Genomic DNA, 19,462 nt, shown 5'->3' with positions numbered 1-19,462 from the left:
GCAGCTTACCACATGGTTGGTTGAGGGTTGTTACCCTGAGAGGTCCTTTCTTTCCAGAGTTCCAGAGTAAAAGCACAAACCACTGTGCTTTTGAATTCTCCCTCAAGCTGTCTCTACAGTGGGGATTTCCCTTGGAACTTTCTTTTAGTTTTGTTGGACTAGTTATTCATAATAAAGTATTGTTTTATTTTTCTCCTTTCTGTCATGACTGTTTTCATGTTTGTTCAAAATACAGCATTAGCAATAAACTGAACGTTGACTCTTGGTTTTTGCAATCCTGCTGGAATAATTCTAGCTTTTTGCCATTGTATTGAATGCTTCTGGCTAAATATGGCAGAGGTCACATAATGAGAAGCATATAAGAAAGAGAAGTGCATTAATATTTTTAAAATATTATATTTATTTAGTTTATAAGTTATAGTTGATTGTATTAATATGTAGGCATTAGTTACTGATTTCTTTTTTCTCTTTTCTAGAGAGCTGCTTTTGCACATTTCCCTGAACTCTATGATTTTGCCCTCTCGAATGTGGCAGAAGTAGATACCCGGGAATCATTGGTCAAGTTTTTTGGACCTCTTAGGTAAGTTGACATGAAAGGAAAACTGAATTTTAGTGTTCTTTTTGCCTTTAATCATTTTGCACTATTAGGTAATGGAACTTATTGTACCACTTTATTGACAACTAAAACTAGTGCTTCTCTGTAGCAGTTGGTATCTTTAAGGAACTTAGATGTAATTATTGATCTTCTGTTTTGGGGGGCAAAATTTATATTTTTCATAACAAACTTTTTTTCTAAATCATAAATTTTTCTTAGAGTAGAACATAACACTGGTATTCTGTCAATTATAACATAAAACAGAAACTAGTGCATGTTCATATGTGGTATTAGAAGATGAGAAAATGTGTGTTTAAAATTTATGAAATAGTAATATTCTTTGATGCTTAGCTAATACACTTTTTTTTAAATGGCAATAATGCATTTATAGTACATAGGCACTCTACTACACGTGTAAATAATTCTCAAGACATTCATTTGTGTAAGGAGTAGGTACCATTTTAGAAATAAGGTCCTCGAGACACAGAATTAGTAAGTCATTTGCCTAGATCAAATAGCAAGTAAGTGGCAGAGCTAGGATTCCAACATAGGTAAGTCCAATTTCAAATGTAGGCAGTATAACTTTTAACTGTGCTCTCATATCTCCCAGTGTCCTTAATTCTTGGGAGAAATTATGTTTATTTCATTGGCTATTTAAAATGAAACAAATTTGGTTTCAACCTGAAAGTTAACCGGTTTGGTTGTTGATTTTCTTAAGAAGATTTAATAATGACTTACAATAACACAAAATCTGTTTCATTCTCCTAATGAACTGCATGAAGTTCCATTGGACAGGTGTACCATACTATTTTTTAACCACTCTCCTATCGACAGATCTTTACTTTCTAAATTTTTGGCCATCACTAACAATTCAGTGATGAACAACGTTGTTTCTATATCTATAAAAAAAATCTTGATGCTGATTCCAGAAGGAGTATAGTGACTGGAAGGAGTTCTGTATTTAAAATTTGTTATATATTGCTAAATTTCCTTCAAAAATATGTATCGATGATACCAACAGCATATGAGTATTTATTTTTTTCCCTACCACGTAGGTACACTAGTCTTTCATTCTTGCCAATCCAAGAGTAAAAGAGCCCTCATTGTTTTACTTTGCATTCTGTGATTATATTGGGGAAATTGAGCATCTTTCTATTTTTCTTGGCTATTTGCATTTCCTCTCTAACTTTCGTGTTATCTTTTGCTATTTTGTATTCATTCTTCAATACATTCAATTCATTGCTTGTATTGATCTTTTTTTTGAAGAAAGCTTTATGTATTTTGCATGCTAATATTTGGTCTAGTTTGTGTTGTAATTATTTTCTATCATTTTCTCACTTTTAAGCTTTATTTTGGTGTATTTTATTACCACAAATGTTTTAAATTTTTTAATCCTCTCTGTCAATCTTTTTTTTTTTTTAAAGATTTTATTTATTTATTTGACAGACAGAGACAGACAGAGACAAGTAGGCAAGAGAGGCAGGCAGGGAGAGAGAGGAGGAAGCAAACTCTCCACGGAGCAGAGAGCCTGATGTGGGGCTTGATGCCAGGACCCTGGGATCATGACCTGAGCCGAAAGCAGAGGCTTTAGCCCACTGAGCCACCCAGACGCCCTTGTCAGTCATTTTTTAATAACAATAACAAATGGTTTGTGTAGAAGGCTTTTATCACCATAAGATTATAAAATATTATATTTTAAAACACTTCCATAGTTTTTTTTTTTATGTTCAATTTAGCTGCATAATCCACTTGGGAATTTATTTTCATCCATGATACTCCTTTATACTCTTGTAAATTACTGAGGATGCTAAAAAAACTTTTTTTAATGTGGATTATAGCCATTATGTTGACTGTATTAGAAATTAAAACTGGAAAATGTTAAATACTTTATTAAAATAAGTTAAAAACCTATTACATGTTAGCACACATAGTGTTAATGAAAAAATTTCCATTGGGGGGCCCCTGGGTGGCTCAGTGGGTTAAGCCGCTGCCTTCGGCTCAGGTCATGATCTCAGGGTCCTGGGATCGAGTCCCGCATCGGGCTCTCTGCTCGGCAGGGAGCCTGCTTCCCTCTCTCTCTCTCCTCTGCCTGCCTCTCCGTCTACTTGTGATTTCTCTCTGTCAAATAAATAAATAAAATCTTAAAAAAAAAAAAAAGTATATAGTGAGGAGTGGCATTGTTTTGCATTTTTGAAAATCTTTTTATTTTTTTTTAATTTAAATTTTAGTTAACATACAGTGTAATATTGGTCTATAGAGTAGAATTCAGTGATTCATCACCTCCATACAATAATAACCAGTGTTCATCAGAGCAAGTGCCCACTTTAATGCCCATCACCCATTTAGCTCATCCCCCGCCCATCTCCTTCCATCGACCTGCAGTTTGTTCTCTGTTGTTAAGTCGTTTATGGTTTACTTCCCTCTCCATAATTTTCCCCCATTCCCATATGTTCATCTGTTTTCTTTCTTAAATTCCACATATAAGTGAAATGATATGTTATTTGTCTTTCTCTATTTTATTTAGCATAATATACTCTAGCTCCATCCATGTTATTGCAAATGGCAAGATTTTGTTCTTTCTCATGGCTGAGTAATATTCCATTGTATTTATATACTACCTCTTCTTTATTCATCAGTCAATGGTCATTTGGGCTCTCTCCATAGTTTGGCTGTTGTTGATAATGCTGCAGTAAACACTGGGGTGCATGTACCCCTTCCAGCCTCTCTCTTTGTATCCTTTGGGTAAATACCTAGTAGTGCAATTGCTGGATCATAGGGTAGCTGTATTTTTAAGTTTTTGAGGAACCTGCAAACTGTTCTCCAGAGTGGCTGCACCAGTTTGCATCCCCACCAACAGTGCCAGAGGATTCCCTTTCTCAGCATCCTCATTAACACCTGTTGTTTCTTGTATTGTTAATTTTAGCCATTCTGACAGGTGTGGGGTGGTATCTCATCATGGTTTTGATTTTTATTTTCCTGGTGATGAGTGATACTGAGCATTTTTTTCATATACCTGTTAGCCAGTTGGGAGTGTCTTCTTCCCATTTCTTAACTGCACTATTTGTTTTTGGGTGTTGAGTTTAATAGATTCTTTATAGATTTTAAATACTAACCCTTTATCAGGTATGTCATTTACAAATATCTTCTCTCATTCCATAGGCTGCCTTTTACTTTTGTTGATTGTTTCCTTTGTTGTGCTACAGAAGCTTTTTATCTTGATAAAGCCCCAGTAATTCATTATTGCTTTGGTTTCCCTTCCTTCAGCAATGTGACTAGTGAGCTATATAACCAAGGTCAATAGGTTTCTACCTATGCTGTCCTCTAAGACTTTGATGGTTTCCTATCTCACAGGTTTGGACTGTTCTATTTTCATTTAGACATTTAGGTCTTTCGCCATTTTCAATTTATTTTTGTGTGTGGTATAAGAAAGTGGTCTGGTTTCAATCTTCTGCATGTTGCTGTCTAGTTTTCCCAACACCATTTGTTGAAAAGACTGTCTTTTCCATTGGCTATTCTTCCCTACTTTGTTGAAGATGAGTTCACCATACAGGTTTGGGTCCATTTCTAGATTTCCTGTTCTATTCCATTGATCTGTGTGTCTGTTTTTTGCCAGTAGCATACTGTCTTGAACTACGGTTTTATAATACAGCTTGAAATCTGGAATCGTGATGTTTTGTTTTTCTTTTTCGGGGTTGCTTTGGCTATTCCGGATCTTTTCTAGTTCCATACACATTTTAGGATTGTTTGTTCTAGGTCTGTGAAAAATGCTGATGGTATTTTGATAGGGGTTTTATTAGATGTGTTTATTGCTTTGGATAGTGTAGAGATTTTAACGATGTTTTTTCTTCCAATCCACGAGCTTGGAATTCTTTTCCATTTCCTTGTGTCCTCTTCAATTTCTTTCATAACTGTTCTGGAGTTTTCGGAGTACAGATCTTTCACCTCTTTCTTTAGTTAGATTTATCTCTAGATATCTTACTGTTTCCAGTGCAATTTTAAATGGGATCAATTCCTTGATTTCTTTTTCTGCTGCTTTGTTTTTGGTGAATAGAAATGCAGCAGGTTTCTGCACACTGATTTTATGTCCTGCGACTTTGCTGAATTCATGTATTAGTTCTAGCAATTTTTTGGTAGAGTCTCTTAGGTTTTCTACATAGAATATGTCATCTGCAAATAGTAAAAGTTTGATTTCTTCTTTGCCAATTTGGATGCCTTTTAGTTCTTCTTGTCTGATTTCTGAGGCTGAGACTTCCAGTACTATGTTAAATAGTAATGGTAAGAGTGGATATCTTTTTCTTGTTCCTGACTTAGGGGAAAGGCTCTCAGTTTTTCCCCATTGAAGATGATATTAGCTCTGGGTCTTTTGTATGTGGCCTAATGATGTTGAGATATGTTACAACTATCCCTACTTTGTTGAGAGTTTTTATCAAGAATGAATACTTTGTCAAATGCATCTCTTGACAGGATCATATGGTTCTTATCCTTTCTTTTGTTAGTATGGTGTATCACACTTATTTGTAAATACTGAACCACCCTTGCAGCCCAGGAATAAATCCCACTTGATTGTGGTGAATTATTCTTTGAATGGACTATTGAATTTGATTTGCCAATATTTTATTGAGAATTTTTATATCCGTGTTCATCAGGGATACTGGCCTGTAATTCTCCTTTTTAGAGGGGTCTTTGTTTGGTTTTGGAATCAAAGTAATGCTGGCTTTGTAGAATGAGTTTGGAAGTTTTCCTTCCATTTCTATTTTTTGGGACAGTTTGAGAAGAATAGGTATTAACTCTTTAAATGTCTGGTAGAATTCCCTTGGGAAGCTATCTGGCCCGTGACTTTTGTTTGTTGGGAGATTTTTGATTACTGACTCAATATCTTGGCTGGTTATGGGTCTGTTCAAATTTTCTGTTTCTTCCTGTTTCAGTTGTGGTGGTTTTTAAGTTTCTAGGAGTGTGTCCATCTCTTCTAGATTGCCCAGTTTGTTGGCATATAATTTTTCATAGTATTCTCTTATACTTGTTTGTTTTTCTGTGGTATTGGTTGTGATCTCTCATTTGTGATTTTATCTATTTGGGTCATTTCCCTTTTTTTTTTTTTTTGATAAGTCTGGCTAGGGATTTATCAGTTTTATTCTTTCAAAGAACCCTCTCTTAGTTTTGTTAATCTGATCTACTTTGTTTGTTTCTATATCATTTATTTCTGCTCAAAACTCTATTATTTCCCTTCTTCTGCTGACTTTAGACTTTACTTGCTGTTCCTTTACTTTTTCTTTTAGGTGTAAGGTCAGGTTGTGTATTTGAGACTTTTCTTGCTTCTTGAGGAAGGCCTGTATTGCTATATACTTCCTTCTCAGGACTGCCTTTGCTGCATCCCAAAGGTTTTGGACTGTTCTATTTTCCTTTGCTTCCATTTGTTTTTTTTTTATTCTTTAATTTCTTGGTTAACCCACTCATTTTTAGTAGGATGTTCTTTAACTGCCATGTATTTGAGGTCTTTGCAAATTTTTTCTTGTGGTTGACTACAAGTTTCATAGCAATGTGGTCTGAAAATATGCATGATATAATCTCAATTTTTTTCATACTTGTTGAGTTACCCAGTATGTGATCTATTCTAGAGAATGTTCCGTGTATACTAAAAAAGAATGTGTATGCTGCTGCTTTAGGATGAAATGTTCTGAATATATCCTTTAAGTCCATCCAGTCTAGTGTATTATTTAAAGCCATTGTTTCCTTGTTGATTTTCTGTAGATGATCTGTCTGTTGCAATAAGTGGGGTATTAAAGTCCCCTACTATTATTGTATCATTATCAGTGATTTTCTTTATGTTTATTATTTTTTAATTTCATTTATTAAAATTTAAATTCAGTTAATTAACATATAATGTATTACTGGTTTCAGAGGTAGAGGTCAGTGATATATCAGTCTTATATCATACTCTGTGCTCATTATATTACATGACCTCCTTAATGTCTTTCACCCAGTTACCACATTCCCCACCCCACCCCACTTCCCTCTAGCAACCCTCAGTTTGTTTCCTATGATTAAGAGTCACTTATGGTTTGTCTCCCTCTCTGATTTCATCTTGTTTTATTTTTCCTTCTCTTCCCCTATGATCTTTTTAGTTTCTTAAATTCCATATGAATAAGATCATAAGATAATCGTTTTTCTCTGATTGACTTATTTCGCTAAGCATAATATCTTCTAGTTCCATCCAGTTCCATCCACGTCGTTGCAAATGGCAAGATTTCATTTTGTGATGGCTCAGTAGTATTTCATATATATATATATATATATATATATATATATATATATATATGAATGAACTTCTAGGCTCTTTCCATAGTTTGGCTATTGTAAACATTGCAGCTATGAACATTGGGGTGCAGATGTCCCTTTCGCTCACTACATTTATATCTTTGGGGAAATTCCCTAGTAGTGCAATTACTGCTTGTAGGGTAGTTCTATTTTCAACTTTTTGAGGAACCTCTTTATGTTTATTAATTGATTTGTGTATTTGGGTGTTCCCGAGTTGGGGGCATAAATATTTACAATTGTTTGATCTTGATGGATTCACCTCTTAATTATGATATAATGCCCTTCTTCTCTTGTTATAGATTTTGTTTTAAAATCTAGTTTGTCTGATATAAGTATAGCTACTCCAGCTTTCTTTTGATGTCCATTAGCAAAATAGATGGTTCTCCGTCCCCTTATTTTCAATCTTCAGGTGTCTATGTCTAAAATGAGTCTCTTGGGGTGCCTGAGTGGCTCAGTGGGTTAAAGCCTCTGCCTTCGGCTCAGGTCATGATCCCAGGGTTCTGGAATCGAGCCCCGCATCGGGCTCTCTGCTCAGCAGGGAGCCTGCTTCCTCCTCTCTCTCTGCCTGCCTCTCTGCCTACTTGTGATCTCTGTCTGTCAAATAAATTAATTAAATCTTTAAAAAAAATAAATAAATAAAATGAGTCTCTTGTAGGCAGCATATAGATAAATTTTTAAAAAATCTTTTTTTACTTATTTATTTGACAGAAAGAGAGAGATCACAGGTAGGCAGAGAGGCAGGCAGAGAGAGAGGGGGAAGCAGGCTCCCTGCCAAGCAGAGAGCCAGATGTGGGTCTCGATTCCAGGACCCTGAGATCATGACCTGAGCCGAAGGCAGAGGCTTAACCTATGGAGCCACCCAGGTACCCCAGATGAATTTTTTTTAATCCATTCTGATACCTTATGTCTTATGATTGGAGCATTTAATCCATTTACATTCAGAGTGATTATTGACAGATATAAATCTAGTGCCATTGTGTTATCTGCAGAGTTGGTGTTCTCTGGTCCTTTCTAGTGTTTGTTGCTTTTGGTCTTTTTTTCTCCACTCAAAGAGGCCCCTTAAAATTTCTTACAGGGCTGGTTTAGTGGTCACGAATTCCTTTAGTTTTTGTTCATCTGAGAAACTCTTTTTATCTCTCCTATTCTGAATGACAGTCTTGCTAGAAAAAGAATTCTTGGCTGTGTTATTTTCCCATTCAGCACATTGAATACATCCTGCCACTCTTTTCTGGCTCACCAAGTTTCTGTAGATAGATCTGCTGTGAATCTGATCTGGCTAACCTTGTAGTTGAAGGGTTTTTTCTTCCCTGTGCTGCTTTCAGGTTTCTTTCCTTGTCTATGTATGTTGTGAATTTGATTATGATATGCCTTGGTGACAGTTGACTTTTGTTGAATTTAATAGGAGTTCACTGTGCTTCTTGGATTTTGATGTCTGTCTCCTTTATCAGATTGGGGAAGTTTTTAGCTATAATTTGTTCAAATAAACCTTCTGTCCCTTTTTCCTTTCTCTTTATTTTCTGGGATTCCTTCCAAAAGGTGGTTGCCTTTCTACTTTTAGACTGCAGTTTTTGTTCTCTCAGACCTCCAATTGATTTCTTGGGCATTCAGAATGATTTGATAACTAGCCCTGTTCAAGGTATGAGAGAAGCTTAGGGTCCCCCTACTCCTCTACCACCTCAACTCCTCCCCCACAAATCTCTTTAATGTCTGGCTTCATCAAAGACTGTTGGACTGTAGATCTGCTTCTGTATTTCATTTATTGTGAGATACTGTTTTGGTTGAAGTAAATGAAGACATTCCCTTATGCAAAAGGGAAATATATTTTAATAGCCTTTTCAAATAATTGTGAATATTTTTCTTTGATAGTGTATCACATTTGACAAGTGGTTATTTCTTAAATGTTAGTTTCAATGTGGTATCTGAAACCACATTAAGGAAATCTATACAATTAAAGTGAATTAATTTAAGAAATGGAGATATTTGCCTTGCGTATGGATGAGAAGAGTCAAGGTATGAATTCTGCCCGGATTGATCCATAGGTATAACTCAGTTCTAGTCAAAATCCCAGCAGGATATTTTTCTAGAAATTGTCAAGCTTATTCAAAAATTAGTATAGAAAGGCAAAGAGACTAGACTAGCCAAAACCATTTTGAAAAAGAACAAAGTTGGAGGATTCCCACTACCTAATTTCAAGACTGCCTATATAGCTATAGTAATCAAGACATTGTGATATTGAATAAAGGACAGATAGACATATAGGTCACTGGAACAGAGTAAAGTTCAGAAATAGACCACACATATATGTTAGTTGATTTCTAAAATACCAAAACAACTACCTGGAGAAAGGATAGTCTTTTCAACAACGGTGGTGAAACAGTGGGACATCTATGTACAAAGTATGGAACTTGACACATACTTCGCATCATATACACAAACTGACTCACAATGAATCATAGACATATTTCTCAGAACCAGAACTAATAGAACATATGGAGAATATTTTTGTGAATGTGGTTTGTGCAAAGATTTCCATAGACACCAAAGCACAATTCATAAAGGAAAAAAAGAATTGATAAATAGGACTTTATCAAAATCTAAAACTTTTACTCTTTGAGAGACTTTTTTTTTTCTTTTTTTGGAAAGACATTGTTAACAGAATGTAACTGTAACCCCAGAGTGGGAGAAAATATTGACTAAATACCTGTCTGATAATGGACTGGTACCTGGAAGTCTTAGAACTCCATAATAAGAAAATAATTTAAAAATAGCTAAAGATTTGAACAGATACTCCACCAAAGATGATACATTTCAATAAGGCTACGGAAAGATGCTTAGCATCATTAGTTATTAGAGAAATGCAAATTTAAATCATAATGAGGTAACCACTACATGCCTATTAGAATTGTTAAAAAACATGCAATGTATTGAATTTTGACAAGGATGTGGAACAGCTAGAATTCTCACACATTGCTGGTGGGAATTCAAAATGGTAGTGCCTCTTTGGAAAAATGTGACAGTTTCTTGTAGTTAAACATGCTTTTACTATACAATCTAGCATTCTTACAGGTATACTTAAATGAAAATTTATGTTCACACAAAAATCTTTGGGGAAGTGTATATAGTGGCTTTATAGTTGTCAAAAACAGATACCCTTTAACTGGTGAGTGAAAAAACACACTGTGCTACATCTGTATAATGGAATACTACTCAGCAGTAAAAAGGAACCAACTACAAATGCACACAATATGGGTGAATTTAATTGCATTATGCTAAATGAAAGTAACCAGTATCAGATCATAATGTATGACCTTCTGGGACAAGCAAAATTGTAGAGATCAAAACCCGGTTAGTGGTTATGAGGGACTGGGATAGTGTGTGAGGTCATTTGCTGAGGGTGATGAAACTATATTCAAGTCATAGAAAGCTGTTCAGCTCATGGTGGTGAATATACATTTTCCAGAATTCCAATTTTTCATTTGGAAGTTCAAATTTTATCTTCGGTAACAAATAACCATCAGTTGTTTTCGTTAAGTTACTGCTTATTTTGTTCAGATTTGTAAAATTTTTTGCCATTTATTTAAATCTGAATAACCATAGTTTGTCACCAGTTCTTTCAAGTAAAAATTGTTTGCAAAAAATTGTTTCCATCTTGTCACACAGAATTTTTTAAAAACAGATACTCAAGAGTCCAAATTTAATTATATTAATAATTAATGTTAAGTAACAGTTTAATTTTAATTAATTAATTTTGCTACTTCATTAAGGTCATCTTAAACGAAAGTGGCTTTTTTATATTTTTAAAGATTTTATTTATTTATTTATTTGACAGACAGAGATCACAAGTAGGCAGAGAGGCAGGCAGAGAGAGAGAGGAAGAAGCAGGCTCCCTGCTGAGCAGAGAGCCCGACTCGGGGCTCGATCCCAGGACCCTGGGATCATGACCTGAGCAGAGGCTTTAACCCACTGAGCTACCCAGGTGCCGTGAAAGTGACTTTTTTTTTCTCCCTCTGCATGTGGCAGTAAGGAATATTATGTCTCTTTATAGTCCTAGTTGGTACCATACTTGGTTGATACAGCCTTCACCCACGCCAGCAGTTTTATCCGCCATTGATTTTCACTGTGTACATAAAGATAGTGAAAAAAACAAACAAGTAAAGTATTAACAGAAGAAATACTGTTCTTGCACACATAGTAGAAAGGTCTCAGGGACCACAGGGGGTTTGCAGAAGACTTTTCGAGAACCTGCATTAAGGGGATTAACTTTCATTCTTAATTTATTTATTTGATGCAGTATCATAGGGTTATGTTTGCTAGGGAAGACTTTTTAAGCAGTCTGTAAAATTATGTGTTTCAGAAGTAAAGTAAGTTAATAAGATACTCTGGTCTGAATATTCCTTATTCTGCAGTTCAAATACACTCCACCAGGTGGCATCATACCTCTGCTTGTTACCAACTCTTCCTAAAAATGAAGACACAACTTTTGATAAAGAATTTCTTCTAGAATTGCTGGTAATATTAATGTTCTTTAATTTTCCTTTTCTTAAAGATGTGTGTTAATGAAAATTTTTTCTAGGCTAAAAGTTAAGTAGGTCCATTTCTACTTGTTTTACAATTACATATCTGATTTTGCCAGATTTTTTATCTATTAGGTTTCTTTTCTTAAGTCTTTTACCTTTTAAAACTGCTTTATGGCATGAATTCATTTCGTGCAAACATTTTTGAGCAGCTTCTGTGTCAGGCACTGGCTTCAGGCATTGGGATACATAGGTAATTGACACCATTCCTGCCTTTTAGAGGTCATAGTTATGCACACACAGTTAATACGTACGCATTCATATTTATTTAACCATTTATTTTATTTTATTTTATTTTATTTTTAAAGATTTTATTTTTTTATTTGACAAAGCACAGGTAGGCAGAGAGGCAGGCAGAGAGGGTGCAGAGGGTGGGGGGAGCAAGCTCCCCGCTTGGCAGAGAGCCCTACTGGGGCTTGATCCCAGGACCCTGGGATCATGACCGGAGCTGAAGGCCCAGGCTTTAACCCGCTGAGCCACCCAGGCACCCCTAACCATTTATTTTAAAAGTTACTTAAATATGGTACCTTGAATATTAAGGCATACCTTTATCATTAGAAAGCTCAGGAATATTTATAAAAACTAAGTTATCACTGACTTGGTGATTTAAGAATTCTAACGGAGTTTTCAGTCATTTGGGGAAATAATGGACTTTAACTCAAACTAATACTTTTTGGGTAAGGATTTATTTATTTATTTATTTATTTTTAATTTATTATTTATTTTTAAAGACTGCATTTATTTGAGAGAGAATACAAGCAGGGGGAATGGCACAGGGAGAGGAAGAGGCAGGCTCCTCTCTGAGCAGGGAGCCCAGCTCAGGGCTTAGTCCCTGGTCCCTGAGATCATGACCCAAGCCGAAGGCAGATGGATGTTCAACCAACTGAGCCACCCAGGTGCTATTTATTTTTTTTAGTGCAGTTTTAGGTTCACAGAAAAATTGAGGGATAGTAATATATTTTTAGCTTTAGTAAAATAATTCATAAAATGCACGAGTAATTATATCCCACTATGAATATATAAGTTGTTTGCCGTGTTCACTTTTACAAGTAATGATTTGGTCCCGGCTCATGTCTCTTTGTGCACATGTGTGTGGACATTTAGAAGAGGCACCTAGAAGTGAAATTCTTTGATTGGAGCATGTGCTTATTTAAAAGGTGTAAGATTCAGCCAAATTATCCTCTGAAAGATGTATGTTCCTACTAACAATGTATTAGAGTGTGTCTCCTTAAGCTCTTACCAGCATTGGATGTTACAGGTCATCCTAATTTCTGCCAGTTGCATGGTTTGTACAAAAAAGAATAGCGTGTTTTAATTTTTTGTTTTCTGTCTGCTATAGGTTGAGTAGGTTTTTTAGTTTGTTTTTGTAACTCTGTTTATGCATTTTTTTTACATGTATGGAACGGTCCTGGGCACACAGTTTTGTGGTTATATTCCAAACTAATACTTCTAATATGGGGGGTAAAATACAGTCTCTTATTGTAGAGAAGATGATAATGCTCGTTTTGGGGATAGTAACCAGAAGCTATTGGTAGCAGCTGTTTTAAGCTTGGTAACAGGTGTTTTAGTGCCAATTGGAGAGAAATTCTTGGAGTTTTAACTTAATTCAAGTATGGAAAATACTTTTTTATTGGTACGTTTATGTTTGAAGTGTATGTCTTAGGTACCATCTTTGCCGCCTTTTCATTATTTCTGACTACGAGTGCTTTCTAAAAATTCTTTGTCCTATTTTCTGACAATGTGAAATCTTTTCTCATTAAGTCGGTTTTGGGGATTAATAATAAATCCTTACTATAAGAAATGAGTATTCTTTTAAGGAATCTTTCTAATGGACAATAGGTTTACGTTTAAGGCTGAGCCTTTGCCTTTTACAGTCTTACGGCTAAGATTTGATCAATGAAATTTAAATATTTATGCCAACAAGAAAACAATTCTAAAAATTTATAGTGCTTACAGCATTATCTTTCATTTCCTCTCTCTCCTGAAGGATTTCCTTAGGCTTTGGATTCTTCTAATACCTGAATTATAATAAAGAAGTTGAAATATGTGAATTTTTTAGATGATGTCACACTCTTTTCTTTCCTAAAATAATACTCTCTTTATTGAGGAGAACATGACAAATTTTTCACATATATCGTTATTTTAACTTGTTAATTAGATAACAAGCTTATTTCTGTGTTTGAGATAGAGGACTATAATATTAACAATGGAAATCTACATAGAGGTCATAAAGGCAAACTGATTTTACAAGGAAAATTGAGGCCGTGTGTGTGTGTGTGTGTGTTTTGTTTTGTTTTTAAGATTGATTTATTTCAGAGAGAGAGAGAGACAGCCTGAGCAAGGCTAGGGGCGTCGGGTGGCTGAGGCAGAGGGGAAGGCAGACTCCCCACTGAGCATGGAGCCCAACACTGAGTTCTGTCTCCTGACTTGGAGATCATGACCTGAGCTGAAATCAAGTCATACACCTAAGCGACTGAACCACCCAGGTGCCCCCAGGTTTTTAATAAACAAAATTTTCCAGATTGTTTAATTAGTAAAAGAATGAAAACTATAATCTACTTAGAGCTTAAAAGTGTTGAATATTAAGGGCTGTGGATTTTAAGGTCTTGGCATGTACCAGGCACTTCGATGCTGTTTTATAGTACTCCGTTTCATTTTCATAAGAAACTTGAGAGGTGAATGGTATATTACCTGTTTTACCGAAAAGGAAGCTAAGATCAGGGAAGTTGAAAGAATGTGCCTAGTTTTTACATAGCTCATAAATTACAGGGACTTGGTATTGAACTCTGCTCTGATTTTCCAAAGCCCATCATAATTGGTACCTCTCTCATCTTTGATTTATGGAGAAAATGGAAAAATGAAAAAAACCCTCTTATAAAGTGCTACCATAACTGAAAGACATGAAACTTCTCATTCTGTACTTTATGGTGAATTTCTCCATAAATTATTTTGATTAAAAAAAGATTGCTCTTACTTTCTGCATGATCCTGTTTCTTTTAGGTATCTCGTCATGAACGTCGAATTTCTCAGATTCAGCAGTTGAACCAGATGCCTTTGTATCCAACTGAGAAAATCATATGGGATGAAAATATTGTCCCAACTGAGTACTATTCTGGGGAAGGTACGGCAGAGAAGTATGGAATACAACTGTATTAGGAAATTTAGTTTAGAATTTATTGTATGTAACTAAAAATACCTCTATCGATTACATGCATTAGGGTAGTTTTCTGGTACTCTCAAGTTCAGTTTTAAAGCTGGAAACTATTCAGTATTTTGAATACTGAATAGTATTAAGGATTTTTGAATACTTGAGTAGTATTAAGGATTTTTGTTAAATTTAACCATGCCCTAATGTGTATGTGTGCATGCGAGAGCACGCTACGCACACGTGCTCAGACATTCACATGTGTACATGTATTGGCATGCTATGTGTGTGTGTGTGAATACATATATCATCCTTTATAAAATATGACCATATCATAAAACTATGTTTTAAGGAGACCTAATAGTGGAGGAAGTATGGCTCTCAATATGTCACTGTAAAAGGCTTTGTTTTGTTTGGTAGTGTTTTATTTTTCAAAGCCTTTTTTAGAAGTTCTTTTGAATTTCTCATTAAACCAGCTAATGACCACCAAAAATTGTCAGTACTTAATAATAAACCCTTAGTTTTGATTAAAAATAGTTATTCCCCGGTTTATTTATCTATTTCAACAGATTTGTTCCTAAATGCTTTTTTTTATCCTCTGAGGTTGAGAATTTGCCACAATTGAGTATAGACTGAAGTACATTCTGACATATTTTGAAGGCATATTTCAAAAAAAAAAAAATCAAGGCAATTTTTGAACAATGGCCTCATTATGAGAAGTTTGGCTATTTTAAAGATATTACCAGTGGTAATTTATTTAAAAGAAAAATAGATACTTCAGAATCATATGCTGAAGCCATAACTTCAGTAAACCCATAACTTCAGTAAACTTCAGTGCACCAAAGTTGTGCTAGATTTCAGAATAGGCAGGCTTCATATTTTTTTTTGTTCTTACAAAGGTCATGCCTTGTTTTTTCACTTTCCTAAGTTGCTCATGCTAATAGCGTTTATGGCCATGCATGTATGAATCTAACTCTTCATCTAATCAGTTCCTAAAAGGCAAATACCACTTAATATTTGTCTTACCAGTACAGAACTTATGTGTCCTTAAACATGTATAGTCTTACATCTAGCTTTTGGTGCTATTCAGTGATGTTGCTCTGAGTTTAAAAATACATTTTGCTTAATATGTAAGGTATTGTTCTTTATCTCCTGTAATAGTGAAGGTTAAGGAAAGTATTTCGGAACAATATTTGTTGCCAGGTGGTTTAACTGTAATAAATCTGTCTTCAGATGTTTGGCAGTGTCTTGCCATTGTTCTTCAGTGACCATGATGGCATCGTGTTTTAGGGGCTCAGTAGTTGATGCTAATGAATAGGCAAAGATCAAAGCTAATACTGAATGTTTATACAGACTGTTTCTAGCTCCCAAAAAGACAAAATAAGTGAAACTGGTACAGATATTTAAAGAAATATAGTTAAGAATTATAAAGAAAATCCTTGTAAAATTTTTTGCCCTAATTTTAATTGAACCTTTTAAAGAACATAAACACAAATATAGAAAGCCACACAACATAAACATAAGGTTTAACAAATTATTATAAGGGGAATTACCACCTTATTGGCTATCCCAGAATCCTCCCATAAGCTCCTTCCTAGTTACTGCTTCTCCCTCCACATGAAAGTAACGATTTCCTGACTTCCAAAGCAATCACTGTTTATTTCTTCATAGCTTTATCACTGACTTGTGCATCCATGTATGATAGTCAATCCTTCACATTTTTTAAATTCTTTTACTTCACAAATGCCCTCTGTATCCCCTTTCTTTTCTTTTGAAGAACCTGAGTTATTTGATCTGTATAGTTTTCCACAGTCTGGTTTTTTCTAATTGACTGCTCAGTGTACAGTTGAGTATGTCTTTCTGCTCTTTATTTTTCTTGCAGATTGGCAGCTGAATGCAGAGGCTTGGTCAGGCTGACATTTTCTCTCTGGCAAGATTCTTGGTGGTGCTGTATTCTTTCATCAGAGGCACTGACTGGTTGTTTTTTTCTGTGTGTGATATAAGTAGCCATTGCAGCTTAATGGCTAGATTTGTTAATTCAATGACAGTTGCAAAATGGTCACATTTTAATTCTTTTTTTTTTTTTTTAAATAAAATTATGCTGTCCAAAGAGACATTTTCCCTCAGCCTCTGGCCTGAAAGACACTGAGTTAGATTATAAGTCAGAATTTGCTAACATATATGATGTGAAAACTTTTTTCATATAGATGTTTTTGCCCTTAGGTTTATTATTGCTTTGGTAAGAACGGATTCAGATGATGAAAATAAAGATTTTCTAGTAAAATGTGTTTATTTTGAGGTTCTTTTTTTTTTTAATCTTTTTGATATTGCAGCTGAGGCTTACTCACTTATTATCCAAGGGAAATAGCAGTTACTGAAGATACTAGAAAGAATATTGTTCATTAATATAGTCAGAGAAGGGAAATAACTCCAGGAAGAGCATACAGCCAATACCTTATCCTTAAAGTCTGGCCAAAAGGTAGAGATTCAGAACACAATAGCACCCTTTGGAGATAGATTAATATGTTGTAATGTACTAACTAATTAACTTTCATGGTAAATTTGTCATGAGCTTAGTTTATGGTCATTATTTACTTCGAGCTTTGCCAAATATATATTAGGGGTAAAGGAAGAATTTTTAAACTACTCGAGACTATATTAATTTTAAGTATCTTCAGCTACTTTTGAGAAGTCTGTTTGTATATGAATCAGCGATGTACGGTTATATGTATTAATGAGTTTTATCCCAACTCTTAATAGATAGCATTTGTTAACATGGTTTTTCAATTTCTGTGTGAAAATAAAAATAGAACCTTATCAAATATGCTATATTTAAAGACATCATTAAGTTAAACTCTTAACCAAATTTGTAGTACATTTCTTTATACATAGTGCAGTTGTCTAATTAAAAGAATAATTCAGATGTGGATGTTTTTTCTTTTTCAGGTTGTCTTGCTCTTCCCAAGTTGAATTTGCAGTTTTTGACTCTTCATGATTACCTCTTAAGGAATTTTAATCTCTTCCGCTTAGAATCAACTTACGAAATTAGGCAAGACATCGAGGATAGTGTCAGCAGAATGAAGCCTTGGTAAGCAAATCGGTTCCATTTGTAATGAAGAGGTGTAAACAGTGACTGATACAACCTCTGTCAGAAACCTCATAAGTGTATTTAGAAATAGTATGCCTGGCATGAAGACGCCCTCTTAAAATATGAAATATTCACTCTTGGAGAAATTCTCTAATGTGGATTAGAGTATATCAAAGTGCTAAGATATAAAATATATATCTGGGTACTTGGGTGTGGTGCTGGGGGACTGGGGATAAGGGAGGAGCGGTCTTCATTCTTGGAGGATGGTAGGGGGAGAAATATAGGGGGGTGAGTATGTTGGACATTAGCAAAAGGGTAAAGAGGGAGCGTATGGGCTGACCAGCAGGCCTTTACTAGGACAGGACAGTTTAAGTACTAGGAGCTTATGATAAAGGGGTCTTCTACCCCAGCTGCTCTTGTGGCTATCACCAGTATCTCAGTTAGCCTCTCTAAGGACCCTGGCAATAGATGAGGAGTACTGCTGAGCTTCACATGGCATTGAATGTTGCAAAGTCTTGCCAGGTCCTCCATCCATAGATTACCTTGACTAAACCATCAGGATTTACTTTGGGAGCCAGTTGAGTAGGTCTCTTTATTTGAGGAAGTCTTCTGCTTAAACTCAACTCCCCACTTGCTAGCTCATTTCTGGAATTCTCTTAGCTAAGAAAAAATTTTCATTCTGGTTATTATAGGCAGCTCTGTATTATGAGATTTGTGAAGGTCCGTTTTGCTTTTTAGACATGAAATAAATGCCCTTCATTCACTATTTCATTGTACGTATGAAATTGATGAGAGTAAGTTATATGTCATAAGTGCCTGTGAATCTATAAAAATAGATTTTTATTATATTCTGGTCATTATATGACCAGAATTTTTTTTAAAAAAAGCTTAACAAGTTTGTGAATGTGAATGGCTTCAGGTATCTTCCAGGCTTCTCTCCTTACTAATTATAGAGAGCTACATGGACACTATGATTATGATCTATTTTTTTCACTTCCACATTTTATTTCATACACAGTTCTATTTTTTAATTAGTTATTATGTGAAAAGTTATTCTGGGTGAGACTATACAACACAACATAAAGTATTTTTGACTTAATAATCAGTTGAGTCAGTAGGCAGGGTAGCACTGTGAGGTTTGTATACTCGCTGGCTGATCATCCCTGCCCACAGCTTTGCTGGAATTATTGCCCATTGTTTGGACCCCGGGGGTGTGCTTGATCAGAAGGCTTCCTTTCAGTTTATGGTTACCTTGGGTTATACATGCTCAGATTCTAAACCTAATTTTGGCCATTTTGCAAACTAGGGATTTATGAACTAGCCGTTTATCAAATAGAATTCACTTACATTTTATTTAAATGCCAAATAAAGCAAAAATACTTAAGAGTTCTTATGGTCTATTAATAAAGGACATTTTTTAAACTTATATTATTTTCTGCTAAGGGAAAGAAAATGTCATTTTTCAGAATTAACTTGTGATAATAAATTTTTCTAGATTTTCATTCCTAATTGCCCTTCATTGAAGGCCTTTAAGAATGATGAGATCCAAAAAGAGGCCAAGCTTCTTTCTGTTTCTTGTGTGCTGAAGGTGGAAAGTAGGGGCATAAATTTTACTCAGTGCTTGGTGCTAACGATCACGTACGTATTCGGTCTGCTGAAACCACTGAGCAACATAAGAGAGAATGTACTTATGATGGGCAGAAATCTATCCTTTTTAATTACTTGTGTCATAGGTAGATTTTATA

General features: G+C 35.1%; 1 protein-coding gene across 1 annotated transcript in view; it reads left to right on the top strand.

Annotated features, from left to right (window-relative positions):
- The window catches only part of AQR (aquarius intron-binding spliceosomal factor), a 93,695-nt gene that overhangs the window by 30,315 nt on the left and 43,918 nt on the right, over positions 1–19,462 (top strand). Inside the window, exons 13-16 of the mRNA XM_032343217.1 lie at positions 477–580; positions 11,317–11,419; positions 14,485–14,605; positions 17,576–17,717. Of these exons, the coding sequence (XP_032199108.1) occupies positions 477–580; positions 11,317–11,419; positions 14,485–14,605; positions 17,576–17,717 (470 nt within the window). The remainder of the gene's footprint in view (positions 1–476; positions 581–11,316; positions 11,420–14,484; positions 14,606–17,575; positions 17,718–19,462) is intronic.

This window comes from Mustela erminea, chromosome 5 (genome assembly GCF_009829155.1).
Source record: "Mustela erminea isolate mMusErm1 chromosome 5, mMusErm1.Pri, whole genome shotgun sequence".
Classification (NCBI taxonomy): Eukaryota; Metazoa; Chordata; class Mammalia; order Carnivora; family Mustelidae; genus Mustela; species Mustela erminea.
Note: the sequence above shows the minus strand (reverse complement) of the source record. Positions and strands in the feature narration are given on the sequence as shown.